Below are 26764 nucleotides of genomic sequence, written 5' to 3'. Positions count from 1 at the left end.
TCCTGTTGTATTATTAACCCGAGTGCATCAGAGTGATGCAGCTTATTCTGAGTTGCGGTAATCAAGCAGGACGTTCATGTTGGAACACCCACATATCACACAGACCGCCTGCACTTATGTTGTAATCGTGGCAGTAAAATAACAAAATAATTTGAATCTTTCAGGATTGATTTGGATCTTCTCAGTAATGTGAAGCTCACGTGCTAACAGAGCTAATCCCTTCTCTCCGGCTTCAGTACCTTGTGCTACTGTGATACACCGAATATTCCCGTCCTTATATGCTCATTTCATGCTTCTGTTTGTGATGGGCATTCAATCAGGAAGCCCTCAAACTGGGAGGAGCTAAATGAGCTTGCTTCAGAGAGTGACCTGAGGCCTGGTATCAGATAAAGAAGGATTATTTTGTGAGTTATGCTAAGCTGCTCTGTAAGAGTCCGAGAACAGAAACTTGGAGCTGGAGATGAGTTTGTGTCCATTCAGTTCAACCAGAACAGCCAAACAAATGAATATGAATGAACTTTGACGTGCTGATAAATGAACCTACAGATAATGTGGCTTAGCATTAACAATCATACACAAGCTCTTTATGGAGTGTGTCAGCTTTTTATTCTTTGAGTCGCTTTGAAGTTATTTTTCTTTCAGTGCCAACAAAAGTACAGAAACAACCTCTGAGCCTCACATATGGGAGGTGGAGGCAACCTCCCAAGACTTTGAGATACCCCTACCACCGAGTCATGTCTTCAAAGACATACGCAGGACATTAGCTGAGGAAAATAAAGCGGACTTTGCTCACAGACTGTGCTGCTGTGTGAGCTTCCATTATCAAATCTTTAAGTGCTCCACCTCCCACCTGCCCTTCTGCTCCACAGTATTTAACCTTGTGAGCTACAACAGCTCATTGGTCGCTGAACCAACCACGGCCAAATCCAAGTGTACACACGTAACAAACTGTTTGTACGAATCCTGTAACAGTGAATCAACTTTTTAAATACACAAAAAAAAATTCAGCTTTCTGTCTGTCTGGCACCGTGAGCTGGCTACAGGGCTGCAGACCTGGGTCCATGTCTGTCTGTGCACAGAAGCTGCTGGAGGTTTGGAGGTGAGAGGGGTATCTCAAACACTAAAGCCCTTCTGGAGGCTTGGGTTACAACATTTACAGCATTTTCGAAGAAAACAACAGGGCCCTGCACCCTAAACTGTGTGAGGACGGAGGAATCTTACACCCATGTGAGTGTTTTGTCAGAGAAGTGCACATTCCTGAGAGGCCGGGGGGAGGGTTAGAGAGGAGAGTAGCCTCTCCAAAATACTGCAGTTCTTCTTCACTGCTCTACATTAGTGCTATTAGTGAGTACCACAAACACTGGCGATCTCTGCCACGCTGAGTCGCAAGCCAGACAGATGAGTCACACAGGTGACAGCGAAGCCGGCGCTCTGATCTTGGCAGTCACCTCCTGAGGAGGAACATCCGGGGCGTGCAGGGCTGGTGTCCAACAGAAACCAGGAAAAATGAGCCGCCGCCTCCTTGTTCCAAATTGTCCGCCTGTGATTGGCTGCTCTTTTGCTCAGATTTTCTCCAGTTCATCAGCCCGGCTCGGCCGAAGGAAAACAGTCCTCGAGTCACGCCTGAGAACTCCTCAAGGAACACATTCCAGCTGCTCGTTTAGTTAGACCACCTTCTGACCTCAGACTGAACACCACGACCCTGGAAGAAGAAAAAAAAAATCAGCTGAGGATTAAAAATAAATCTGAAGTTGTGAGCGAGCTGCAGTCAGCAAGACTAGGAGCCCTGAAGGCGCTTTGTTCCCACAGAACGATAATGAGTGGCTGTTTGTCACTCGGGGAACACGGCGTCCTTTCCTGTAGCAGTTTCCTCGTCATGGGGTTTCAAAAACTTTTTGTGAACAAGATGCTCTCATGATGCCACTGACCCGCCAATCGGTGGCATGCAGCCTGTTGTCACATTCTAGTACCTGGTATCAGGTACTAAAACCCTGAAAACCGTGGCCAGTCGATCTGGTACTAATGGCTTCATAATCATACTGCTCAACTTGAGCACTCACAGCACTTTATACAACATGCCTCATTCACCCTTTCATACACATTCACACAAGCACTTTTTCCATGCTTAAGGCTTTCTAACGTTCACACTCTGAAGGTTCAGTGTCCTGCACAAGAATATTTGTCATGCAGACTAAAGCAGCTGAGAGAACGAGAAAGGTCTAAATACTCTGATAACAAAAAGGAAGTAACCAAGACAAACTTAACCAGAGACACGAGGACAAGACGGAGGGACGAATCTGAACAAAAGAAAAAAGGAACCAAAACTCGTTCATCCATCCATATTATCTTATTCAGGGTCAAACATCCACCAAAACAGAGAAAACAGAACCAGTGATGATGATCTATCTGTGAAGACAGGAACGTTTAAGTCTTAAATAATTAGCCTGAATCACTCTGAGGATGTTTGTTAGAATAAAAACAATGTTATATGAAGCGTTTCCAGTGAAAACAGTGAGCGAATAACCTGCTTTTTTTTTTTTTTTAACAAATCACAACAGTCCAGGCGCTTTATATTGTAAGGTAAAGACCCTAATATAATACAGAGAAACTCCAACAATCACAAGACCCCCTATGAGCAAGCACACTAGTGACAGTGGGAAGGAAAAACTCCCTTTTAACAGGAAGAAACCTCCGGCAGAACCAGGCTCAGGGAGGGGCGGTCATCTGCTGGTGAGAAAGACAGGGCAGAGATAGGGCTGTGCAATATGATGAAAATCTTATATCTCGATATAGGACATTTCTCATCCCGATAACGATAAATATCACAAAATAGTGCATTTTCTGTAAATTCTGCGAATCTCGGGCAACTTTACTTGTGTGAAGTGTTTTGACCGATGCATGAAACGATATATTTTTAGATATAAGTTGTAACGGCTTCTATTTTCTTTGAGAGTATTTATTACATGGCGTGCTGCAGGGAAAAGCCTCTTCTAACATTTGAGTCTAAGGTTTATTTGGAGCACCTGACGGCTCTTTTTTGCTTCTCACCCGTAAACTCTCTCCATACTCTTTCAGGTGATTCTTGCGTAGGTGGTAAAAGAGAAAAAAACACAGAGACACATTGTGGAACATTAGGATTAATAAAGAAGGTTGCTAATAAAGGAGACATTTCTGTGACCGTTGTTGGGGTCAAAGGTCATAAAGTGTTTTGTTTGTTTTTTTTCAGCATTCTTCTATAACACTGTGGGGACGTTTTATAAAATGATTCCAACTTCAGGTCAATATCTAATCAACAGAGCGAACGTTTAACCATTAACGTTTAAATGACAAACATTCCTCAGACGTTCTTGGAACATTCAGACTTTGTGACGTAACACTGCGCAGGCATTGTGGGGACGTTTCTGTAGCCTGCGTGGCTCTCACAGCACCCTTAAAGGTCGTGTCTGTGGGAGCCTGCGGTGACAGCCGCGCTGTCGCCCTGGAGCTCTACCCAGTCACGTACAGTCTCACACAATGATGCCCTTCTTGACGGCTCGCTGCAGTTCCTCCCCTCATAAGAGGAGCCAGCAATGCCAGAGACAGAACAAAGAGGCCTCTATGGAGGAGCAGGTCATTAAAGGGAGGGGGGACTTCTCTCTCTGTCTTTGACATGTTGTGATTGTATGACAAAGTGGGTGAGAACACCATTTGTCCAGATTTGAAGCTTGCTATTCTTAGTTAACATTCTTGCTTTGATTTTGCCATACCATATGTTTGTTCTGTAGTTTGCAAAGATTTACTATACCGGGTTTGTTTATGTTTTGCACTTTTACAGTTTATGTAATATAACATCTTGGTTTAAATCAACATTGACAAGTTTGTTAAGTTAACATTTTATTTATTTCAACTGTTAATTTGTCTGGTTTATTTGGTTTGAACTCACCTGACTTACCGGTGTTCCAGGAGCAAAAGGAGGAAGTGCTGCCTCACTTCCTGTATTTATAGCTTCCTGTTTAGCTTCTGATGTCACGGGAAGGGAACAGGTGAAGAGGGGGGAGAACTGGTTTAATTTAATAGAGTCAATTTTAGGATTATGTTTGTTTGAGAGAGATATATTGATGTAACATGTATTGGCTACACCTTAGTCTCTTTTATTGCTAGTAAAGAGTAGCATCATGAGTTTATGAGAATGGTAATGTTTATCTTACCTACTGAATGGAATAGTCCGGAGGAGGATATTGTTTAGATTGCTTGAGTATTTAAGTAGAAGAACTCAGGTGTTCAAAAGGAGAGGACCAGGTCAGTTTAGCTGAGTGCACTTGACATTAAATTTTGTTGGTTTAAGTTCAGTTATGTTTATTTCTACCAAGTTAACTTCGGAGTTGAGTTTTTCTTTATTTTTGTAAATATTTTTGGTCACAGTGATGTTAAACAAATCATTTGCTACCCTGGACAGCATCTGTCTCCTGCCCTTCTTCAGCCACACAAGCTATTTTACAGATTGACTGAGTTAAATCTGGGACATATTAACAGACCGGGATCGTTATCTGACCATCAGAGCAAAGTGCAGCCGCTTACACAAAACACTGCTGTAAACCATCAACGACACGATTAAAGTTTAATTCAATCAGCACCATCGAAACATGAAACACGCTTTAGTTCTTCCACAGAACCGCACATCCCTGACTCCCGCACCCATAAGGTCTTTGTGATGGAATCACCAAATCGCCTTCCTCCATGTTCCCATCGAGTTCTGCAGTGCTTGTTTTCCTACCTGTGCTTCAGAAAACACACACTAACACATCACAGCATCACACACGCTCCAACAACCACACTACACGAACTACACAACACACCTAACGTCAGCGCTTCTGTTCTCTACAGGTGGTACCTGTATCTGAGGGAGGCTGACAGCCCACAAATCAGGAGTCACGCTGCACACATCCACACCGAGTTTGTTCACATGAACTACAGACACACACACACACACACATTCCTAGAAACACACAGACACACACACACAGACAGAGACACACACAGACTCGACCCAGCCTTCATTTAAACAGTCTGACCTCTGACCTTTGTGGTCGTGTTTTGATGTTGTGTTTTGATGTGGAAACATTGGAAACAATGTTTCCACATCTAGCCGAGGACACAACGTCATCAGCTCTGCACGCACACCGCTGCTTCCTATTAACACGCAGACAACCTGAAAGAGAACTTCCTCCTGCACGGTTCATGCCATCAGTGGCAAGTGTAAGTTTCCTCTAACACCTGCTTCCTTTCTTAGCCCAATGCTCTGTCTCCAACCACACCTGAATCTTTAAATATGCCCCATACACCCAGCAGCCTCAGACCTCTTTGCTTACTGTGAGCTTGATAAGGTCACCATGTTACATCCTGTCTGTGTAGGTGTGTTTCCTGATGCAGGAACAGCTGTTAGACACTACACTGTGAACAGGTGAGTGCAGTCCTGATTGAGTTTTGTTAAGCGCTGTGGATTGTATCGCTGTCACTGACGCGGCTTTAACCTGGAACTATAGTGCATACAGGTGATGTTACAGACTTACAGGTTTTACCCACAGACACAAATTCATGCCCTCATCGACTCTCATGTTCACATCACCTCCAACAACAATCCGGGCGACGGGGTAATCTGGCTGTCACTTCTTAGAGTCTGGTTCAGTTTATTTTTTTTCTCTCGTTTTGTTCACCAGACGAGGACTCGGACCCGAAGCTGGGCTCAACGCTGGAGCGAAAGCTCCATCGGCAACTGTGACACAGCTAAACCACCTGCAAACATCTGCTTTTATAGAATATTACCATTTAAATTTTGAATCTAAATGATGTTCTTGTTGGTTTTGTGCTGTTTGGTGACACAATTATGACCATTACTATCTGCTACTACCTTTTGTTTGCATTTTATGTCAGAAATAAAATTTCACTGCATCCCGCCTCACTCGTGTCACTTCCTGTCATTAACAGGAAGATGCTCTTGCCAGAGCATCATCTCCTCTGAGATAAACAAACCATTTCCTTTGTTTTTTTTAATCGAACTGAAGGAAGAACAGCTACATGACAGTCTGGGGTTAAGACATGTGACATGCCCTGTCATCACTGGAGGCTGTGATGTATGAAAGTCTTAGTTTCACCTGTATTGTGATCCAAGCAGGTCAGGTCAGAGGTCTCAGATCAGCAACATAAACAGGCGCTTGTCAGCTTACCTCGGCCCACAGCTCTGTCAGGACGCTGTGTCCTCCTCGTGCGTCTTCTGGTAGCCCAGCTGCCTCATGACCTCGCCACAGGACGCCTCCACCTGACTGATCTGCTCCACGCTCAGCCGCTCCCTCCAGGCGTGGACAGCCTCCTTGGCGTCGCGGGAGGAGATGAGGAATGGTCTGTCGGAAGAGTAGCCGTGCCCGCGTGTCATATTGAGCGCAAAGCTCTCGAGCGCGGCAGACGCGGGCAGGTCAGCGAAGCGGAGCAGCCTGCGTAGCTGCTCGGCCGGCCTCAGCACCAGGTCCTCGTAACGCAGGCGCAGGTAGCGGCTGCGCAGCCAGGGCGGTGCGCGCAGCTGCAGCAGCAGGTCGCGCAACCAGCCGTCACAGATGAGCTCCAGGGCGCCCGACACGTAGTTCTCCGCGCGCGTCGCACGGTTCGCGGGCGCAAGCAACCGCTTGTACCTGTCGCTCTGTCTGCGGCTGCGCAGCACCTGGATGCTCTCCTTCACCAGAGCGTGCTTCGACTTCAGACGCGAGTTGTGCACGGCGCGCGGGTCCCGGAACAGCTGCACGACGCGCAGGTTCACACTGGGGTCCCGCATCAGCGGCACGAGCGTGCCCAGGTCCAGCACACGCACACCTTTGATCACCATCACCGGGTACTTCCGGCACTCGCGCTCCAGCTCGCGCAGCTCCCTTCGCGGACACTGCGCGCACAGCTCCTCCTTCACCAGTCCCACCTCGTGGCGCCGGTGCGCGCGGCACAGCGGTTCGGAGCAAAGCACCTTGTTGGTCTTCCAGCCGAAGATGAAAGCGCTGCTCACGTTCTGCCCGCCCGCGTACAGCCGCAGCACCGAGAAGTCACAGCGGAAGAGTGCGCTCATCATGTCGCGCACGGCACCCTGCAGGCTCTGCGCGTCCCCAGGGTACAGCGCCTGCCAGATGTGCCACATGGGCTCATACAGGTAGAACACGTCCGGGTGCTGGTTGAACAGCTCGCCCAAGAAGGAGGAGCCGGTCCTCCAGGTGGCGTGCAGGTAGACATGGATCCGTGGCTGGCTGCGGTTAGAGGCGGGCTCGGTCGCCGGCTCGCTGCCGTTGGGACCCCCAGCGTCCTCCCACGGCAATTCCAGCTCCGGGCAGCGGGGCTGGAGCTGCGCCGCCGGCCGGGTCGCCCGGTCCCGAGAGTCAAGCACGTAGGGCAGAAGCAGCAGCAGTCCGGTGTAGGCCAGGATCAGCAGCAGGTACTTCTTGTTTAGCCTCCTCTTCATCTCCGCGCAGGGTCGCTGCTGTACGGAGTGTTAGCCACGCCCCCTGCCGCTTCGTCTGAGTAGAAACACCAGCACCGCTGTCTCACGCCGGTACTACTGTTGTCCACCGTCTCTGTGAGTTATGAGTGCGCAGTGTGGGGGCGGGACTTGTTGACGCCGACAACAGAGAGCATCGAAGGAAAGAGGCGTCCACCAAAAGCACCCGCCCGTGAGCGCGCTGAATTATGGGAACCCCAGTGTTTCAGCGCACTCGCCGCCTTCTGTGAGCGCTTTAAGCATAGCTCATGAGTTCACAGAGGGCGCTAGCGAGTCTATAGCTGTAGAACAAAACTGCTATGAACCTTTTTCTTCTGGAAACATAGAGTGTTAAGAATGTGTAAGTATTCGAATATAGAGAAATAAATACAGTCAAATCAAAAGTTATTTACAGGCTTTTATTTTCGTAAAATCTTCTATTGTACATATGTGAGCATGACCTGAGCATCTGCAGAGAATCATCACCATCACCACGGGGGCTTTTGACTGCGCTCCTCACCTGGTAAACAGGCGATATGAAGATAGCGCGTCCTCTCGTTGACCCGTGCGAGCATTATCCGGGTCACTGCAAGAACTAAACCATGGACTTGCTGTCTAGAAGCATCTTCACGTACTCATTTTAGTCCTTTAAGGTATTTCAGTGCTTTTTGTTTACTAGTGCCTGTGCGGCCTCTGCTGCTCATACGGATGCATTACCGCCATTTTCCTACGTAGATTCACAGAAAGTGGAATATTCAGTTTTTGTCATTTTTTGTACCGACTGAGAAACGAGGTTTAACTACTTTAAAACAGTAAAAAATAAAAACGGAAACTTATTTGATTTGTTTTTGCGCATGCTCAGTGCTACTTGTTTGTTATGGAGGTGGGGCTAACACTGCGCGGTCCTGTAGGAATCAATGGAGGAGACAGCCATTTGTCTATAATGGCGCATTTAAGACATCTCCGGCGCTGTTAGCCTGTTCGCGGGTGGAAACCGCGGGCTGGAAGCAGACCGACAGGCCGCTTCGATCTGTGCCCGTTCACGGGGACTGCAGCCCGGCTGACAGCGTCAACATGGCGCACTGGAGCACCTTCGAAAAGGAGAGTGAGAGAGAGACGAAGCGGCTGATCAGGTGTCTCAGCGGGATCGAGGATGAGGAGGACCAAAACTTCCAGCTGGCGCTCAAATTCGCCTGGTCCAACTTTAAGTGAGTTTTTACGGGTGTGCGGGGGAGCAGGCTGCTGCACACAGCGTCCTAACATCCGCCTCGTGTCTCCTCAGGTTTCATCGATATCTGGACACAGACAGCCACAAAGTGGAGCGCAGTGTCAGCGGGTGAGTGACTCCTTCAAAACAGTGAAGTCTGAGCAAACTAAACATGTGTATGTTCTCCTTCAGGGCTCTGCATGTCCTCCTGTCCCAGAATCCTCCTCTGTCACTGCACCCCTCTGCTTGTCCCCCTTCGCTACATCCACCAACCTCCCCTGAGTTCTTCTTCTCCTCCTGCCTGGCAGCTCCATCGTCATCCTCCGCTCTTCGTCTCCAGCTAACGTTATGGTATAGTGACAGTCTGCCCTGTTTTCCAGAATCTACGAGAAGCTCGTGGTGCACTCGGACCTACAGAAAGCAGAAAGCTGGATGAGACTGACTGAAGAATTCCTGAACTCACCTTTACCGAACACAGATGGGGAAAAGGTAGCGCACAGCTGTTTTCTGCTCTATCACAGACGGATACGCGATCAATACTCATGCGAGACACCAGTCAATGCTGGCATGCTGCATCATATTCTAGCGTGAAACTTGTGAACGAAAGTCAGAGGGGATTTTGGATGGATGAAGGTAATAAGTGTAAACTTGCAATCAATAAACAGTCACATTAGTCTTTTCAAGTCAAGTAGCTTTATTGTCATTCCCACCATGCGTCGTCGTACAGTACACAGTGAAGCGAGACAACATTCCTCCAAGACCATGGTGATACATATATCAGACGATCAACACAAGACTACATAAAGTGTGCAAGAAACCAAAACAAAGACAGAACGATACAGACACAGCAGTGCAAGAGAAAAGTGCACAGTAATAAAGTGTGCGCTAGTTTTCTGACAGATGACGCAGCCCTAATGGGTCAGTATCACATGTTACACACACAGTTTTCTGGTGTGTCGGGCTCAAACATTGAAACATGACTGCAATGATGTGAGAATATCTCAGTGAAACGTGATCTGTGTTTCCTCAGACCGATGCACACTACAGCATACTGTCACTGCTGCTCTGCCTGTCGGGATCCCCCTCAAACACAGACTTCACAGAGCGACCCAGGCTGAAGGAGGCCGGTGAGAACCGCATTCTTCCCTTTATCTGTGACCAACGTGTCAACACATTCTGAATTCATTAATTCTGCTTCTCTCAGGTTGGAGTTGGAAACACAAACAGTACAAACAGAACCTTTTTCACATATTCTTCCAAAGCAGTTTTTTCTCTCTCATTAAAAGTAGAACCTTTTAAACCAAAGCTTTGTTTTAGTGAATCCCACATTACAGATGCTAATGATGCTTTGACACCAGGATCAGATGAACAGATTCCAGTGACGTCGTCACAGTCGCGCCCATGTTTCTGTTTCAGAGTCAGAGCGAAAGCTTCAGCAGCAGGAAATCTGCCCACCGTGTTTCGCTGCACAACATCAGTGCAGTGATTATAAGTTCACTTCATGTCAAAGGCCAAATGATTTGTTTCCAGATAACCTTAGCACTTAGCCTTGAAGGCTAAAAATCACACAGTTTATGTTAATCTTTCAGTCTTATGTCTGCAGAACCGGAGGACAAGTTTGACTGGGCTAAATATCTGATGGAGGGCGAGGATGCAGACATGGGGCCGTACCCAGACACACCTGTGAGTCACCGAGCCCACCTTTATGAATGCAGAGCTGTTTCTGATTCTCTGATCGAAAACCCGGTGTCAGCGGGTTTTTGCTCAGGGTGATCTGGTGCAACTGTGGTGTGGTGCAACATGAACACCACACCACAGTCACATGACTTTAACATCATCACTAACCTGTGTTCACAGGCAGAAAAACAAAACTCATTTCTGACCCACAAGTACAAACCCAGAAAAGCTCCAACAAAGTCAGACGCTAAAAAAACCTAAAGAAAGTCACATTTTCTTCACTGTAGAACAGAAAAGGCTGTTTTGAATCAAACGTGAACTTATGTTGAATCTGACGGCAGCGTCACGTCTGTAAAGTAGGACAGGTCTGTGCTTCCTCTCTGACATCAGTCTGTGATGGTCTGTGAACTGAGGACAGCAGCTGGTCTGATCTGATTGAGGATTCCAGCTGCTCGGCAGTCCCGGCTGTGTTTCATCCTGTTTCACAACGCTCTAGATGTTGTCGGCCGGTCAGAGGTCTGAACTGCAGGTGGGCCAGACTCTTCTCCTCTGAAGCCATGCTGATGATTCTGACCTGAGATCAGTTTCTGCTTTGCCTTGGTCCATTTTAAAGAGGAGCCGGCGCCGTTTCTCGATCATGGTCACACGTGGCTTCGTGTCAGTATGACGAAGCTGTAACCAGCATGTGTGGATGGCACGCCGAGCTACTCGCAGACGCTGGTTTATGGAAATATTCCTGAGCCGTGCACAGATTTATCACAGAGCAGTGTTTCTGCTGAAGGTTACAGTCATCAGCCTGTGCACAGAGAGCACACTCAGATCCTCCGAGTGTGCTGATGATGTCAAGTTGTGTAGATGATGAGATGTTCACAGCGTGGACTGTGATTCTTAAATAGGTTGGTGAACCTCTGAGAAGCTCCGCCTCTCTGAGATGATCTTTTTCTACCTGATCACGTGACCGACCTGCTGCCAGCTCACCTTTGTTCTTCTCTTTAGCATCTCTGACTTTCACACACTTTTGTTGCTCCGTCCCATATTTTAGGGTGTCGCTGTCGCCAAATTCCCCATGAGCTCAGATTTGTCACAAAGCAGTAACATGTCTCATTTTGAGTATTTACTGTGTTTTCTGTGTTCTATTGTGGATAAAATATGAGTTTATGGGATTTGCAGATCATTGCATTCTGCTTTTATATATTTTAGGAAGTGTCCTGGTTTGTATTATACTGAGCACAGTACCTACAGGCGTATTACAGGTAAGCTGTGCCCATCAGTGTTTCCTGTTTCATAGGAGTGGTCTGAGGAGGAGAGCGAGGATGATGACAGTCAGCAGCCAATCAGCAGGGAGGACTCTGGGATCCAGCTGGACAGGACGCCTCAGGAGGACCAGGACAACGCCAACAAAACCGTTCCAGTCACGTGGACAGGTGCGAAGCAGTCACACAGCAGAAGGTGCAGGTCTTTATAACGTTTCCACCAAATGAGAGGAAGGAGCTTCTGGTTTGTTTTCTGTTCAGTCACAAAAGCTGAACAGAAAATGTTGATGTCACTACCCAGAATGCGCTGCAGTGTAAGCGACTCGGACATGGAGGGTGTTTTATTGTCACGCTGAACCTTTTCCCCATGTTTCCTCTCAGTGGGGGAGCCTGACGCTAGGGCCTGGCTGGAGCAGCATCTGGTGACCCCGTACTGGGCATCGCATGCACCTCGTTTTCCCCACAGCCTGCATCTGCACTCCAACCTCCTCAATGTGTGGTGAGCTCATCCTCAATGATAGTTAAAAATTAATATACAGCGTCCTACCTGTGGGGAGAACATTTGGACATGGAAGCCCCCCCAGGGGAAGAGCTGGGAGAGGGATGCCTGGGTGCAGTTGGGGGAGGAGCTATAGTTTGAAATTAGAGTATTTGGTGCTGATGCTGCATTTGTCCCCTCAGGGATCAGCACCTGTATAACACGGACCCACTGTACCTGCCAGAAGAGAAGGCCTTCGTCACAGAGACGCAAGTAATTCGAGAAACGCTGTGGTAAGAGATGACGACAGTCGCCTGCAGGTCGCCACACGCCGAGATCAGGTTTGTGTTGAGAGTGGGTTCAGGGTCCTGCTGACTGTGTGAGTTTCTTCCGGCAGGCTTCTCTCTGGGGTCAATAAACACTTCATATTCCAGCAGCACGACGGAAAGGTGTCAGTCAGAAGTAATGTGGTGGTGACTCATCTGACCGGCGTGAGTTCACATCTGACGGAGGTCACTGAGCACGTGCAATGCGAGCTGTAGTGAAAAGTGTTTTTCTCCTCTGTGCTGCAGAACTGCCTGCGCTCTGTCCTCGAGCACATCGCCGTCTATGGTCAGGCTGTGTTCAGGCTGCAGAGGTTCATCGACGAGGTGACAGGCCACAGCTCGGAGCCGGGCCCGCCGGGCACCGCGTCCACCTACGGCTCTAAGAAGGCCTCCGAGCCTCCCTTCAGGACCTACCAGGCCTTCGTGTGGGCACTCAACAAGTACTTCACAAGTTTCAAGGAGGAGCTTACCATGATCGAGAGGGAGCTCATATGCAACGGTAAGTCCAAGCTTGTTTAGGAATCACTGAGGCTTCCTGTTTTCGTGCTGGTTTTCTTGTTCTGTCATCCTGAGCCCGGCCGCCTTCGTTTGATTCCCAATCTGCGTCGTGTCTGTTTGCAGATGAGACAGTGACTCTGTCTGCAGTGCTGGAGCGGCTCAGCCCTCACCTGGCTCAGATCAAAGTGCTGCACAGGGTCTTTTGCACGGGTGTCGCCGAAGTGCCGCCCGCCACCCCCAACGTTGTGCGGGCTTCCCACCTGCTCAACACCCTCTATAAGGCCATCATCGAGTATGACAGCGTTGGCGAGGCATCGGAGCAGGCAGTGAGCACTCGTCGTGGGATACTGTGACATGGGGGCAATTTAGTGGAAGGAAACAAACGCATCTGCTCTCTCTGTCTGCCAGGTGGCGTTGTTGTTCTCCCTGTGGACGGAGACGGTCCGGCCGTATTTGGAGATCGTAGACGAGTGGATCGTTCACGGCCATCTGTTTGACCCTGCCAGAGAATTCATCATCCAGAGGTGCGCTGCAGAAACCGTGTGTGTGCGTGTGATGTGACTTCAGCAGCGTTTTGTGGGCTGAGTTTCTTTCTCCCGCTGCAGGAACAAAGACGTGCCCGTGAATCACAGGGACTTCTGGTACGCCACCTACACGCTGTACAGCGTATCGGAGACGGTGGACAGCGAGGAGAAGCTGAATGACGCGGCCAGCGGGAGCTCCGGGGGGGATCAGGCCTCGGGGGGCAGACAGCTCACCATGGTGTCCTTCCTCAAACCTGTCCTCAAGCAGATTATCATGGCCGGGAAGTCCATGCAGCTGCTCAAGAATCTGGACTGCAAGGAGGCAGAGAAGTCGCAGCGAGCCTCCAGAGGTCAGTGCTTCGTTCTGTCTGTTTGTTTCAGTAAAGGAAGGCGCTGCATTGACCGGGTCAACACAAACCACAGATGGGGTTTTCTATGCTTCTGCTCTCCCGGATGTCTTCAGGGTGTGTTGAGTGCCATGCCTCTGCCGATGAGCTGACCTCACTAACCTGGGCTGTCTGTCCTGGATGTTTGCTTGCAGACGCAGAGAGGAAGAGTCTGCACACGCTTTTTCTGGAGTCCGTGCAGTCGCGCCTCTGCAGCCGAGAGGAGTCCCCGGCGGATGGCATGACGGAGCAGCAATCCACAAGGAGGAGTCTGATCAAGATGCAGTCCATCATGGCGCGGCACCTCGAGATTGACGATGTCCATGACCCGCTGCTGGCCATCAATTTTGCCAGGTAATGCCATAGTTCTTCTACAAGCCTCTGAGCAAATGTCCAGCGAGGATCAACAAAAAGTCTGGGATTCATCGCAGGATAAAGATGCAGATTGTCAGAAATGTAAGCTGTTCACGTCTTAGAAGAGTGGACAACTCGGAGCTCAGAGTTTGTCTTTAGCTCTGAACGTGACAAACAAATTGTGATGTGAGATTTTCTGTTTTCCACTCCTCCGAGCTCTGCGCGGATACGAGCGAGATTTCTTTATTCCCGAGTCTGAGTGCGTTCTGTCTGCCCTCCTCTTCCTCAGACTGTACTTGGAGCAGAGCGACTTCCAGGAGTGTTTCTCCGGAGGGGATTTCAGCGTGGACCGCTCGTCCCAGTCGGTCACCTGCCAGACGTTTGAGCTCACACTGCGTTCCTGTCTCTACCCGCACATTGAGAGGAGGTACATTGAGTGCTGTGGGAACCTGATGAAGACTCTGACAAAAGACTACAGGTAAGCACGGCTCTTCAGCTACGCTTTTCCTGTTTCCAAAATCAGGGAAAGGGAAGCTTCTGAGCTCTGTGGCGTGTCTGCAGGTTGCTGGAATACCTTCAGGCGATGAGGAACTACTTCCTGCTGGAAGCTGGAGACACCATGTATGATTTTTACACGGCCATCTTTGACAAGGTGCAGGAGAAGGAGAGCTGGCAGCAGCCGTCGTTTCTGAACGTGCAGCTGCAAGAGGCGGTCGGACAGCGCTACCCGGAGGACAGCAGCAGGTACAGTGCACATTTGCTGTGACACAGTTCCTTATTTATGTTAGAATGAGTTTGATCAGGCATCTCTGTTTCCCAGGCTGTCAGTGTTTCTGGAGCCCATCGACGCTTCCAGGAAAAAACAGCCTGTGAACAACCTGGAAGTCCTCACGCTGAGCTACAAGGTGAACACTGCAGTCTGTGCTTTGTGTGTGTCGGTGCGTTGTTCAATCCGCCACCTGACGTTTCCTGGTACGTGTCTGCACAGGTTCCCTGGCCCGTGGACATTGTGATCAGCTCTGAGTGTCAGAAGATCTACAACCAAGTGTTCCTCCTCCTGCTGCAGATCAAATGGGCCAAGTACAGTCTGGACACGCTTCGATTCAGTGGTACGAGCTCCACGTGAAGCTGAAAACTGAAAATAAGCCCGTTTCAGTCATTTCTCTGATAAATGGTTGTTACTCGTAGGTTTTACAGACGTCACGAAGAAGCTGGAGGGCGCCACAGCCGAGGAGGTCAAGGTCAAAGAGCGCGTGAACCAGCAGATCCACAGGATGTGTCTGCTCAGGGTCAAACTGATGCACTTTGTCAACAGCCTTCACAACTACATCATGACGAGGGTGAGGCAAGCCACCAAACTGACCTCCTGCAAACAGGAAGTGCACCCATGACATTCAATTCACTTAATTTTTATTTGCACAGCACCAAATTACAACAGCAGTCACCACAAGGTGCTTTATATTGTAAGGTAGACCCTACAATCAAATATACAGAGAAAAACCCAACAATCCTATGACCCCCTATGACCATGCCAATTGTGACAGTGAGAAGGGAAAATTCCCTTTTAACAGGAAGAAACCTCCTGCAGAACCAGGCTCGGTGAGGATGAGGTGAGTCCTCACTGCACTCTCAGTTTGACCAACTCTGGCTCTTCATCTGTTTTGTGTCTCGTCAGATTCTGCACAGCACGGGACTCGAGTTTCAGCACCAAGTGCAGGAAGCCAAGGACTTGGACCAGCTCATCAAGATCCATTACAGATACCTGGCCACGATTCACGACCGTTGCCTGCTGAGGGAGAAGGTGAACTTTTATGATGGTGCCGTCACCACCAGTCTGACTGCTGACGCAATCAGCTGTAAAGAAGGTTCCTGTTTGTTTGAGATGATGAAAAAGCGTTCGTTCGTTTACGAACACGATGAGCAGCTTGAGGTGTTTCTCAGTTTTCCTGCTTTAGTACAAAAAATGCTGCTGCACCATCAGCACTGCTGCTTGTACTTACCTCACTGTAGTGTGTGATGGCGGGCAAGTAAATAAATTGGATCTGATAAGACAGTGATTCTTTATGTTTCCAGGAAAACTTGTAAAACACTGTACTGTGGGTGGGACCAGAACCTTCAGTGGGCCGAATCTCACTTTGGCTCCCTGCTCAGACTCAACCTGTTTCTACATGTTGTCTTTTCTCAGGTCAGTTTTGTGAAGGAGGCGATAATGAAGGTTCTGAATCTCGTGCTCATCTTCTCGGACAGATGGCAGGCTGGAGCCTGGAAGTAAGAGTGATGCGTCTATTCAGTGGTGTTGATGTGACAGTTATGCGCATCCAGGTACAGAGACGACACACCAGCTCTGCAGCTAAATGTTGTTTCTCTTTCAGGATCGAGTCCATCGATAAAATGGAATCTGATTTCAAAAACTGCCACATGTTCCTTGTGACGATCCTCAATAAGGCGGTGTGCCGGGGCTCCTTCCCTCACTGTGAGTCTGTCGTCTGGGTAATAATGTCATACGCAGTGATTGTGTACGGTGGTCCAAAGGTGCAGAACATCCGACTTGGAAAAGCTTAAATGTAAAATCGGTCAACGCTACGAGGCTGTTGGGATCCAGCTGCAGCGCTCTGTGTTTCCTCCATACAGAGTGTGTCCGCAGTTCAGAGGGGATCGACTTCATAACGAGATATCCGCACAACATTTTCAGCCTGAAAATGTCGTTTCGAGGGCTCGGGCGTGTGCGGTTAAAGTCTTCCAAGGGCCAACAAAAGCCAACCTTCAGTTATTGACATCTGCATCAGCTCAGACTCAGGAACCACAAGTCTCCTGCAATCTGATCCTTCGAGGTCAATTTAACAGGATATGAAAGTAATAAATGAGAAATAGGATGTTTGTGCTGGTCATCCTGTCAGCACACAGGATTGAATGATTGAAAACCTTTCCAGTTAGTGAAATATGTGTTTGGCACCTCTGGGCCACCGTAGATGTCCGGTGTGTTGTTGTATGCTGTGAGCAGAGAGGAGCTGATGACGTCTGTCTCTTGTTGTGCAGTGGAGTCTCTGGCGCTCTCTCTGATGGCGGGGTTCGAGCAGTGCTGACGAGCCGGACACGAGCACGCTCTGTGACGATATCATTGTCTGCTGAGACGGACTCAGACCGGCCTGATGCTTCTCCACAAATTTCACGAATGCTTGTATTTTAATATTAATAACGTCTGTGACGAGGCAGAATAAAGATGATGTGACAATATGTGCTGACATTTGACTCCGTTATTCACTTTACGTTGTGTAAAGGACCGTGACCCGACAGACTGGGTTTTTTAATTGATTTTGCACTCATGTACAACGTCCTAGTTCAGCACACACACACACACACAATCGCCAGCTGTCTGCATACTGTCTCACTTCAGTCTCCACCCTCACTTTACGAAGGGAGGAACCCCGTTAGTTTAATCATGTCCACCTGATTTATATATTTGTTCTGGTTAAACAAGGGTTAAGTTTCTCCGAGGGTTGATGAGCTCTGATGAGAGCCTATTGTTTTACTTCACTTCTTGTGTGTCAGCCAATCGGTGAAGCTCTTGGCAGCTCTTGTCCCTCCTTAGTACCACCTCCCAAGTTTTCAGTCGCTTGTTTCTACAGCCGAACAGAGCAGGCAGACTTTTTTTTTTTAGAACTTTATTTATAAACAACAGTATAACATACAAGGCACCATCATTAATCCGAATATGTAATATCCTCGGTTGAGCGTTACAACGAGAAAAGAGGAAGAAAAAACTAAACAATAAACAAACACAAAGCCAAAAGAGTTAACAAAAAAGAAAGAACAGTCTTTGAAGGATTTGAAACTAAAGGCAAAAATCAATATGAACAAAAAAGGGCAGTCATGATCATTAAATAGGGAGGTTTCTTTTTTAACATAGATTAAACTTGTTAAATAATACAACAAGTTTATGAGCTTTCTTGTTATTGACAAGTTTCAGCGATTTGGCCCAGAGTTTAAAGTCATTCAGACATCTGTTTATACATGGTTTAGCTTTAAAATATCTGCATTTGTGAATAAAAATTTTTTCCAGTAACAAAAACGTCCTAATCAACAAGTCAAAATCTGCATTCTCAGCAAGTATTACAAATTTTATTACTGTCACCGTCAAATGTGGTAACTGAATTCTCCTGGACTGTAGCCAGCTCCACATGTCAATCCAGAAGGAGTGCACTGATTCACAAGTGATCTAGACTTTCAATATCATTTTCACAAAATGTGCAGGCGTTCACATCTAAGTTAAATTTCCGTCTTAAGAATTCATTGGTTGGATAAACCTCATTTATGATTTTAAAGTTAACCTCTTTTACTTTAGGGGAAAGAGGAAGTGAGATATACTTTCTTCTTATCGCCTTAACCTCCATGGTCTCAAATTCTTTAAGAATATAATTTCTTTTAACCGGATTAGGGCAAATTTCATTTATCAAAATATTCCTGATCACCTTGTTTGTAAACCTGCTGTCACCAAATTCAACTCCGGCTATGCAGAGCTGTCTCAGTCCAGGAGAAATTTTAGAGTGCACAATATCTTCATTTATCATTGATCTCAAAGGGACTGGGATGGCTTTTATTAGGGATTTATATCTCTTAGCAGTACATCTTACATCAAATTTCTCACAAAACGTCTCATGTTTTAATAAGACCCCATTCTTGTCCATAAAATGAGCTACAGCCCAAATCCCTTTAGATCTCCATTCATCCATGTACGCAGATTTCCTACACAGACGGATATACCTGTTGTTCCATATAGGGGTATTGTGAGGAGTAAAGTTATATTTATAGATTAATTTCCAGTAGAGAAGGACCTGCTGATGGAAAGCTGAGAGTTGAGCAGGCAGACTAAAACTTTGTTATCGAGGGCAGAGCGAAACCGGAAGGTTTACTGAGATGTGGCTTCACGTAGACGCTGACCATCCACTTGACAGCGGTCAGGTTTTTGTATGGGACGAATCCAAAGACCAGGTCAGCGATTCCAGAACCCAGAGTGTTCCAGTGTTCACTGGATGGCGAGCCAACCCAAGATCCTAGGAGACGATATACATATACACGCACACTCATTTGCACATTGATGGACTACAATCCTCTACTGTACAAGTAGTACGGTAGGACAGACAATCACACACACACACTCCTCATTGGATGGACTCTAATGCAATACACCTGTTTGTCATGGGCCCCACTGGTACCATTTGGACTTAAAAGGACTAATTCTTTTACTTGTGCACAATTTTATTTTTATTCTATTTTTTTGCTACTTTGGGGCAAAATTTTATACTTGAAGTTCTGTTAAAACCTGTTGTAATACTGTGTTGTTTACAAAATTCTTTTAAAAGGCTTAACATCACTAAAGTACTTTTAAGCCAGTGTTTGTCTGATTTCTCTGCCATAGTAATAGTAGTAGTAGTAAAATAGTTTTTAATTTATTTCTTGCATATTTCTACAACTCCTATCAAGAACACATTCTGAGTGTGCGTGTACAATCTACCATTGTATATATTGTATTATCTTATTTATTTTGTATTTCTTGTCTTTATATTCTGGTATACTCTTTGTATTCTTCTACTATCTGTACCTGAGCTGTGGTAATGCACAAATTTCCCCGCCGCAGGATCAATAAAGTCTTATCTTATCTTACCTTATCTGGACAGGTGCACAAACGGCAGCTTGCCGATGTCATGATGCTGACCCGTCTTTAAATAAATAACAAATCATTTTATTATTAATAATGGATAAAAACTGTGGAACGTCTAAGGCTGTAAAAACCAGAAAAGGATTGATAAATTAATTTGTTGTTCATTAGCTCTCCTGATCATGGCGCCATCACACCTGTGTGACGTCTGAGAGCCCTGCTGGAAGCAGCAGAAGAAGAGAGCCGGCGCTGCGCACTGATTGGCTGCAGAGAGGGGCGTGCGGCGGAGCACAGAGATGGCAGCGATGACCAGAGGCTCTCTCGGCGCGTTCAGGCGGCTGCTGGTGAGCAAATACAAGCTTCGTGTTCTCCTCAAAGGCTCTGTAAGCGCTTAATGCTGACCTGCGGCTAATGCTAACGGACATGCGTGCGCAACGTCACCAAGCTCAGTGCATTAGCATAGCTAGCCAATGGGCTAGCTGATGCTAACCCTAATGGAATGAGACAGCCTCTGAGCTAGCATGCTGTGGCTAACATCTAACAACTGCGACTGCTTCCTGACGGTTAGGAGCTGTTTCCGGGTCAGGGTATGGGTCAGAACCAGAACCGGCTGTGTACGGGTTCTGACTCAGATCTGAGCTCAGTAATTTTCAGGGTTTGTCCTGCAGGTGAAACTTGCTTCACCTGCTGCCACCAGGACAGGTGTTTGTTCCAGACGTCAGGAGCAGATGTGGTTTCAAACGACGGAAACGACGTGGTTGACAGGTGGTCCTCCAGTGATGGGGATAACTTTCAAAGCGAATTTCCTGTCTTATTTAGTGAGAAGTGACATGGGAGTGAGTCAGCTTCGAGAAATTCAGAGGAAGCCTGTAATAAGAAAACACCTGAGCAGGGTTTCTGTCGGCAGGTGACAGCCTGTAGGCCATTTCCCATCATCCCCCACTTCCTGAAAGTGTCAAAGTCAAGCTCAGCATTATTTTCAGTGACTAAATCAGTGTAAACTCACTCTGTTTACTCATTTTCATGCAGATGAGGAAACATAGATCTGGTGCCACGGTGTCAGAGGCATGTTGTTTTGTTTATTGCCTGGCATTTTTTCTCTGTTAGGGTTACATCGCCACCTTGTTTAAAATAACACCTGTATGCATCTTTATTAGAACCTGAAGGAGTTTCATGTTTGAGTTTCAGAGTGCTGGTGCTGGTCTGACATTTAGGACCTGAAGGAAGTACCATCAGGCCCTGAATATCAGGGGGCGTGGCTTTGAAGCACCTGTGTGTTGGCTGGTCCAGGTGACCTCTGTTATCTGCTCTTTTCCCATCAGCTGAGTCAGCAGAGCCGCAGATCTTTCCAGCTGCAGAGCTTCAGATGTGACAGGACTCTGCAGCCAATAACCTTCAGGTGTGACAGGAAGCTCCAGGTGTTCAGCTGCAGAAGGCTGCATGTCGCTGTGGGTAAGTCCAGACCGGCAGCACCTGAGTCCTGGCCTCTTCTGATCTCTCTACTATTGCCATGGAGATCTGTATCATGGTGAACTGTTCTGGGTTTTCAGCTGTGTGATGGACTCTGGGAGAATTGAGGCAGATCGCTCATGGTGGTGTACGCTGACCTCCATCAGCAGATTGTTTTGTCCCTCTCTGATAATGTCACTGTTTTGTTTTGTTCGGCAGTGAATCAAGGACCTATCGTGCAGTTCAAACTGTCTGACATCGGTGAGGGAATCATGGAGGTGACCGTCAAGGAGTGGTACGTGAACCCCCCCAAAAAATAAGAGTCCAACAGCTCAAGCACCCGTTTTTATTGTCATGACAAAATTTTGGTATTATTTTGTTTTTAAAATGAAGCAAACCTGAAACCCCAGAGTTTGTAAAAGAACAAACAGGTGAACATATGAAGCGATTAGGATGTACTACTTGTAACTTGTAACCTGTGATGAAGTATAGCTTGTTAACTCGTTACACTCCAGTTTGTTCATGTAAATAGAGAGTCCTCTTCACACACTAAAGTTAAATATGGAGTTCAACAGGGTTCAGTGTTAGGACCAGTTCTGTTTACATTATACATGCTTCCCTTAGGTAGTATCATCAGAAGGCATAGCATCCATTTTCACTGCTATGCAGATGACACACTGACAACTTTATCTATCCATTAGGCCAGATAACACACACCAATTAGTTAAACTGCAGGAATGTCAGGAAGACCTAAAGCCCTGGATGACCTCTAATTTTCTGAATTCAGATAAAACTGAGGTTATTGTACTTGGGACAGAAAATCTTAGAAATATGGCCTCCAATAACACTGTGAGGAACCTTCGAGTCATTTTTGACCAAGATATGTCCTTGTGCATATTCAGTTCGTGTGATTTAAAAGTGCATAAATAAAACTGGATTCCTCTGGCAGGTACGTAAAGGAAGGAGACAAAGTTTCTCAGTTTGACAGCATCTGTGAGGTTCAGAGCGACAAGGCATCGGTCACCATTACCAGCCGCTATGATGGGGTCATCAAAAAGCTCTACTACGATGTAGATGCCACGGCCTTTGTGGGAAAACCGCTGGTGGATATCGAAACAGAGTCTGGCTCAGGTGAGATATCAGCAGATCTTCGCTCGTCTGCCCGTCCAAGTTCACGGCTGAAAGTCTCACTGCTGTTACCCTTCAGAGGTGATCCAGGAGGAGGATGTGGTAGAGACGCCCGCCATGGCTCAAGAAGAACACACCCACCAGGAGATCAAAGGTCACAAGACGCAGGCCACGCCTGCAGTTAGACGCCTCGCCATCGAGAACAATGTAAGTGTGATTCCTATTTGTCCCCATCGGGTTGTCCCAGTCTGTCCCACTGTGTTCCCAGTTGAGGTGTCGCTTTGCCCTCAGATAAAGCTCAGTGAGGTGGTGGGGACTGGCAAAGATGGTCGGATCCTGAAGGAGGACATCCTGAACTTCCTGGCGAAGCAAACAGGAGCCATCTTACCTCCAACACCTTTCCAGGAGATCCAGACTCCGCCCCCGGCCCCTGCTGCTGCTCCTGCTGCTGCCAAGCCTGTGAGCACTAAGGCGGCTGTGAAACCTCCACCCGCTACTCCTAAACCTGTCTTCACTGGCAAGGACGTGACGGAGCCCCTCAAAGGTCAGAGATTGCTGTCACACCCAAGTGTTGCGCTGTTCACTGCGAGCCTTGCATGTCATCTCTTTTCTCTGTAAACATTCTGATTGGCTCTTCAGGTTTCCAGAAAGCGATGGTGAAGACGATGACTGTGGCGCTGAAGATTCCTCACTTCGGTTACTGTGACGAGGTTGATCTGAGTCGCCTGGTGGCTTTGAGGTCAGAGCTGAAACCTCTCGCCGAGAGTCGTGGTGTCAGACTGAGCTACATGCCCTTCTTCATCAAGGTTGGGGGTTAAGGCGCCATGCACGAGCTGCCGATCGATCCCATGTTTGGTATTGAAGTTAATGCTGTGCTCTCATTGGCTCAGGCTGCCTCCCTCGGTCTCCACCACTTCCCGATCCTCAATGCCTCGGTGGATGAGGACTGCCAGAACATCACCTACAAGGTAAGAGCACGCTCTGAGCTGGCTTTGTTTCCCTGGCTGCTCAGTGGCGTCATTAGTGCTGATGGTAGTGTTTCATGTGATTCAGGCGTCCCACAACATCGGCCTGGCAATGGACACAAGTCAGGGTCTGCTGGTTCCCAACGTGAAGAATGTCCAGCTGCTCAGCGTGTTAGAGATTGCCCTTGAGTTGAACCGCCTGCAGGTACTCGGAGCATCGGGTCAGCTGGGCACTGCCGACCTGATGGGGGGCACTTTCACGCTGTCCAACATTGGATCTGTGAGTCTGAAAACAACAGCGACACAAAATATCACAACAGTGCTGAGAGAAGCTGCACTGACCTCACTCTGCTTGCTGTGTTCTAACCAGATCGGAGGCACGTACGCCAAGCCCGTGATCCTCCCACCCGAGGTCGCCATCGGCGCGCTAGGAAAGATCCAGGTGAGCCGTGGTCAGACCGAACACACAGCACAGACAGACTCAGGTGTGTTTTAGTTTACTATGAGAGGAAAAAGGGTGAATAGCACAAGATATCAAGGATCGCAATAAAGAACAAGAAGATGGTCTAAAGTGTACCTCACCTTGACTCTGATTACCTGTTCTATTTCAATATCTTCAAGAATATAAAACATTTGACCTGGTTTGTAAAATATTAAATATGAATTTATTTTATAAATTCATATAAATATTTATAAATATTTTATAAATTATTTAAATCAGTGTCTTCAGGAGAATGATGTTCTCTGGCTTTCGGAGGAGGGTTTTGTTCCTCACTCTGAAAAATAAACTGTTATTTTGTTCAGAGGAAGGAAAACTTACTAAGGTGTGCTTGTGGTTTCTTCGTGAATCACAACAGGAAGTTAAACCGGACCGTCTGACTATCAGGTGACTGTTCAATCAGCTGGCAGGCTCTGAGCATGCTCAGATACCCACCTGATGTTCTTCTTTCTTCTGTGAAACCGCAGGAGATGGTGCATGGACCATAATTCAGGAGTTTATCCATTCAGCTACGCTGTTACCTGCTGCTGAGGATGTGGCATTACAGAGCAGCTGTTTGTTTTTTAACACTTGCTGACTTCCTGTCTGTCTGTCCAGGTGCTGCCGAGGTTCGACACTGCTGGTCAGGTGGTCCCAGCTCACATCATGAAGGTCAGCTGGTCAGCGGATCACCGCATTATCGACGGCGCCACCATGTGTCGCTTCTCCAACCTGTGGAGGGAGTACCTAGAGAACCCGGCCAGCATGGTGCTGGACCTCAAATAAACAGTTTCCCAATCAGTCCCGGGGAGGGCGGGACACCACGCTAACAGACCTCGCTGCTCCGCCTCCTTCTCCTCTCCCTGCCTTCACTTCCTGTTTCTGTCTGAGGCCTTAATGCCAACTGTCATTTCCTTGTTGCCTTTAAGCAAGGCACTGTGAGGAGAGGAGAAGGGGTCAGCCTATCAGAGGGCATACACAGTGTGAACTGGGGTCATGATTGTGGGTTCTGCAGGTCCAGTCTGGTGGAAATGACCAGAAACAGGAAGTGAGTTCCTGTTGAGTTCCTGTTCCTGCCCTGGAGCCTCAGGAAATAAATCAAGATAATTTGCCTTTTTTTAAATTAATGCAGGCTACTGCGTTTTAATGCATTAAAATCACAGACTGTATATAAAAGATGGCTACCATGCTATCACCCAGCAGTTGGTGACACCTTAAATTGGGTTTTTAACAAATGCTCAACAAATGACAAGAGCAGAGCCTTATACCATGTGATACAGAAGCTGTGGTGTGATGCTAAAATTAGCAGAGAAAAAACAGCGGAGAGAATGCAGGTTTAAATTCTCTGTCCATCTTTTATATACAGTCAGATGCTGCAGAGCAGTTGTTGTCAGGTGTCCAGGTGAGATGCTCAAGTCTGAGATGAGCTGGAAGATGAGGGGAAACACCTGTAGCTGCACAGTGAGCGTGTCAGAAGGTTTCACTCAGAGTTGAGAGCAGATTTAAATAAACTCATGTGATCGTGATGTCATCCACAGAATCTCACCTGCAGACACCTGATGTCCTGTCACTGTTAAATAATAATATTCATTTTCACTCTGTCTGAATTTCCTCCGCCGAGGCCCAGTTTTAACACAGGCTGTTCCATCTTGCCCACACGAAGCCCGACCCACCGGGTTCAGGTTAAACCTGCAGACTGCATCCGCACGTACGCTTACCCTCGGAGGAGGTGACTCGATGGTTTGTAGCTGCCCTGAAACTCTAAAATCCTGAGCATTAAACTCCACATATTCATGTACTGTGAAGTCATGTGACCAAGCGTGATCGAAGCAAACGTTGCTGGATCGGATCGTGCTCGTGTCAGTTGGATCAGTCAGGCAAACTCATTGTCGGTCGGATGGTGATGGCAGTTTTCTCTGCTGCTGAGCAATCCGTGGTGTGCTCACATCATCGCGGCGGTTTGTGAGTAGAGCCTTGGTGTTTTTAGTTCATTTTGTCAATCTGGTTCTGTTTGATTATAAAATCCTCCTCACAGTCCCGCTCATGAGCCTTGACCACGTTTGTATTGTGACCAATGCAGGAAACTGTTGGTATCATGCCAGCGCACCAGTGGGAATGACAGTTATCGTCAGTGTGGAGGGGGGTTTGTGTCCTTGGTGTGACACCATTAACCCTCTGAAGCTGCTGCTGTGGAGCTCTTCCTGTTGACCTGACTCCGTTATTTTTGCTCGTCGTATTTATTAGTGACTGTTACTGCAGACCGCACTGAGTCTGCCAGCTGTTAAACTCCATCTTCTCAGCATCTGGAGCATGGACACGGCAAATAATCTGAGATTAGAGTTGAAATTAAGGATTATGGTTCGTTTTAAATGTAAATGGTGTTATGTGGGATTTTCTTTCCCCTCCTCCTGCACAGCTTCACACTGCACTGGATCTTTTATTTCGGGAATTTCTTTGTGCTTTCAAAAATAGTAAGAATTTCTTTTGTTATATCAGGTTTATAAAGCTGAATTAGGTTAAATTCTCTCGGTAACGCCAGTCCGGACCTTCATTATGTGTCTTGGGCAGAAGCGCGCTGACTCTGGACATCAGAGCAGGAAGCTGGTTTCAATTAAACCTCAGCTATAACCTGATAACTATATCTGAGGTGATGGAGCCATGATGTAGCGCTGCAGAGCTGTTGGTCGGTCCTCCTGGACTTCCTCGCTGTCCTGGTGGCTGCTGGGTAAAGAGCACGGTGTCGGGTTATGTTGGTGTCACGTCGTCTTCTTTTTGTTAGCGTCGTCGGTTTTAGCGACAGATGAAATGTAAACGTGTAAAAAGTGTTTTGTATGTTTGGGAGTGGGTCGGATTCAAAATGTGTGAAACTCAATAAAACCTCTGAATACAGCTGAACACG

The 26764-nt window shown here is 47.4% G+C and overlaps 3 protein-coding genes across 4 annotated transcripts; 2 read left to right on the top strand and 1 right to left on the bottom strand.

Annotated features, from left to right (window-relative positions):
* Window positions 1–583: 583 nt before the first annotated feature.
* Window positions 584–7606, bottom strand: chst7 (carbohydrate (N-acetylglucosamine 6-O) sulfotransferase 7). The gene is made up of 2 exons (XM_004557022.4): window positions 6204–7606; window positions 584–1702 (listed from the first exon to the last, which is right to left on the bottom strand). Exon 1 carries the CDS (start codon window positions 7469–7471, stop codon window positions 6221–6223), a length of 1251 nt encoding a protein of 416 aa, XP_004557079.1. The 5' UTR covers window positions 7472–7606; the 3' UTR covers window positions 584–1702; window positions 6204–6220.
* A 217-nt stretch (window positions 7607–7823) lies between these two features.
* tubgcp5 (tubulin gamma complex component 5) lies at window positions 7824–17423 on the top strand. 2 transcript variants are annotated; one of them, XM_004557024.6, is made up of 24 exons: window positions 7824–7847; window positions 8398–8694; window positions 8769–8822; window positions 9074–9182; window positions 9724–9820; window positions 10297–10376; window positions 11659–11794; window positions 12005–12122; window positions 12305–12394; window positions 12499–12592; window positions 12674–12926; window positions 13049–13251; window positions 13334–13449; window positions 13531–13799; window positions 13991–14189; window positions 14479–14667; window positions 14751–14933; window positions 15010–15094; window positions 15178–15298; window positions 15378–15529; window positions 15865–15990; window positions 16375–16457; window positions 16562–16662; window positions 17226–17423. In XM_004557024.6, exons 2-24 carry the CDS (start codon window positions 8561–8563, stop codon window positions 17270–17272), a joined length of 3039 nt encoding a protein of 1012 aa, XP_004557081.1. In that variant the 5' UTR covers window positions 7824–7847; window positions 8398–8560; the 3' UTR covers window positions 17273–17423. The 2 variants fall into 2 exon arrangements, with proteins under 2 accessions (XP_004557081.1, XP_004557080.1); XM_004557023.4 differs by lacking the exon at window positions 7824–7847 and having other exon boundaries at window positions 7950–8694.
* A 2614-nt stretch (window positions 17424–20037) lies between these two features.
* On the top strand, window positions 20038–26760 carry dbt (dihydrolipoamide branched chain transacylase E2). The gene is made up of 11 exons (XM_004557025.6): window positions 20038–20189; window positions 21168–21297; window positions 21514–21589; window positions 22244–22425; window positions 22502–22629; window positions 22714–22966; window positions 23062–23228; window positions 23313–23390; window positions 23476–23667; window positions 23758–23829; window positions 24484–26760. The coding sequence occupies exons 1-11, from the start codon at window positions 20142–20144 to the stop codon at window positions 24649–24651; spliced, it is 1494 nt and encodes a 497-aa protein (XP_004557082.2). The 5' UTR covers window positions 20038–20141; the 3' UTR covers window positions 24652–26760.
* The last annotated feature ends 4 nt before the right edge of the window (window positions 26761–26764 follow it).

This window comes from Maylandia zebra, linkage group LG23 (assembly GCF_041146795.1).
Source record: "Maylandia zebra isolate NMK-2024a linkage group LG23, Mzebra_GT3a, whole genome shotgun sequence".
Taxonomy (NCBI): Eukaryota; Metazoa; Chordata; class Actinopteri; order Cichliformes; family Cichlidae; genus Maylandia; species Maylandia zebra.
This window is presented reverse-complemented; position numbering and strand designations above follow the sequence as displayed.

What these genes read in the sequence shown, in the direction of transcription:
- chst7 (XM_004557022.4), bottom strand. Translation starts at nt 7,471, where the DNA reads ATGAAGAGGAGGCTAAACAAGAAGTACCTGCTGCTGATCCTGGCCTAC.
- tubgcp5 (XM_004557024.6), top strand. Translation starts at nt 8,561, where the DNA reads ATGGCGCACTGGAGCACCTTCGAAAAGGAGAGTGAGAGAGAGACGAAG. An exon ending in TCCTCACGCTGAGCTACAAG is followed by an intron (nt 15,095 to 15,177) that starts GTGAACACTGCA and finishes GTGTCTGCACAG; the next exon opens with GTTCCCTGGCCCGTGGACAT. An exon ending in CCGGGGCTCCTTCCCTCACT is followed by an intron (nt 16,663 to 17,225) that starts GTGAGTCTGTCG and finishes CTTGTTGTGCAG; the next exon opens with TGGAGTCTCTGGCGCTCTCT.
- dbt (XM_004557025.6), top strand. Translation starts at nt 20,142, where the DNA reads ATGGCAGCGATGACCAGAGGCTCTCTCGGCGCGTTCAGGCGGCTGCTG. An exon ending in ACATGCCCTTCTTCATCAAG is followed by an intron (nt 23,229 to 23,312) that starts GTTGGGGGTTAA and finishes TCATTGGCTCAG; the next exon opens with GCTGCCTCCCTCGGTCTCCA. An exon ending in GCCAGAACATCACCTACAAG is followed by an intron (nt 23,391 to 23,475) that starts GTAAGAGCACGC and finishes CATGTGATTCAG; the next exon opens with GCGTCCCACAACATCGGCCT.